The sequence below is a fragment of the Plasmopara halstedii genome, assembly GCF_900000015.1.
Source record: "Plasmopara halstedii genome assembly, contig: Scaffold_2904, whole genome shotgun sequence".
NCBI classification, from domain to species: Eukaryota; Oomycota; class Peronosporomycetes; order Peronosporales; family Peronosporaceae; genus Plasmopara; species Plasmopara halstedii.
The window spans coordinates 1,064,960-1,065,470 of NW_020189809.1; the positions used below are offsets into that span (position 1 = coordinate 1,064,960).

The 511-nt window shown below is 54.0% G+C and overlaps 1 protein-coding gene across 1 annotated transcript; it reads right to left on the reverse strand.

The window, feature by feature from the left end:
- Nucleotides 1–73: 73 nt before the first annotated feature.
- Nucleotides 74–451, reverse strand: PHALS_05640 (FOG: Transposon-encoded proteins with TYA, reverse transcriptase, integrase domains in various combinations; the record flags this gene model as incomplete). Its single annotated transcript, XM_024719218.1, has 1 exon — nucleotides 74–451. One exon carries the CDS (start codon nucleotides 449–451, stop codon nucleotides 74–76), a length of 378 nt encoding a protein of 125 aa, XP_024584539.1.
- Nucleotides 452–511: the final 60 nt, after the last annotated feature.

The following is a 511-nucleotide window of genomic DNA, read 5'->3' on the forward strand; positions in this document are numbered from 1 at the left end:
ATCGATCGTGCAACGTGTGCTGAAAGCCGTTCTTCTAACACTCCTCCTCGCGATCGTGTCCCCGCCACCGTAACTAGCGCAACCCCACGAGCGCTCGCAGCTCTGCAAGCTTGTGCTGGTCTAACGCCTTTGTCAGTAAGTCCGCGAGCATAAGCTCTGACCGGACGTAGCGCATCTCAACGACGCCACGACGAGCAAAGTCCTTAACAAACTTGAGGCGCACGTCGATGTGTCTAGCTTCTAGAGACGAAGTCTCTCCTTCGATCTGGCGAATCGTGGCCTGGTTATCCACATGCATTGTCATAGGCTGAGTCGGTGCAAGTCCCACCTCTTTAAGCATCTCTTGAATACCAAGAAGCTCGCGTGCCGTCTCAGACGCCGCGACAAAGTCGGCCTCCATAGTTGAGAGAGAGACGCCACCTTGTTTCTTGGCTACCCAGCTTACAGGCATCACATTTAGCAAAACGATGGCACCAGTGAGCGATTTTCTGTCTCCCTTGTCGGCAGCAAA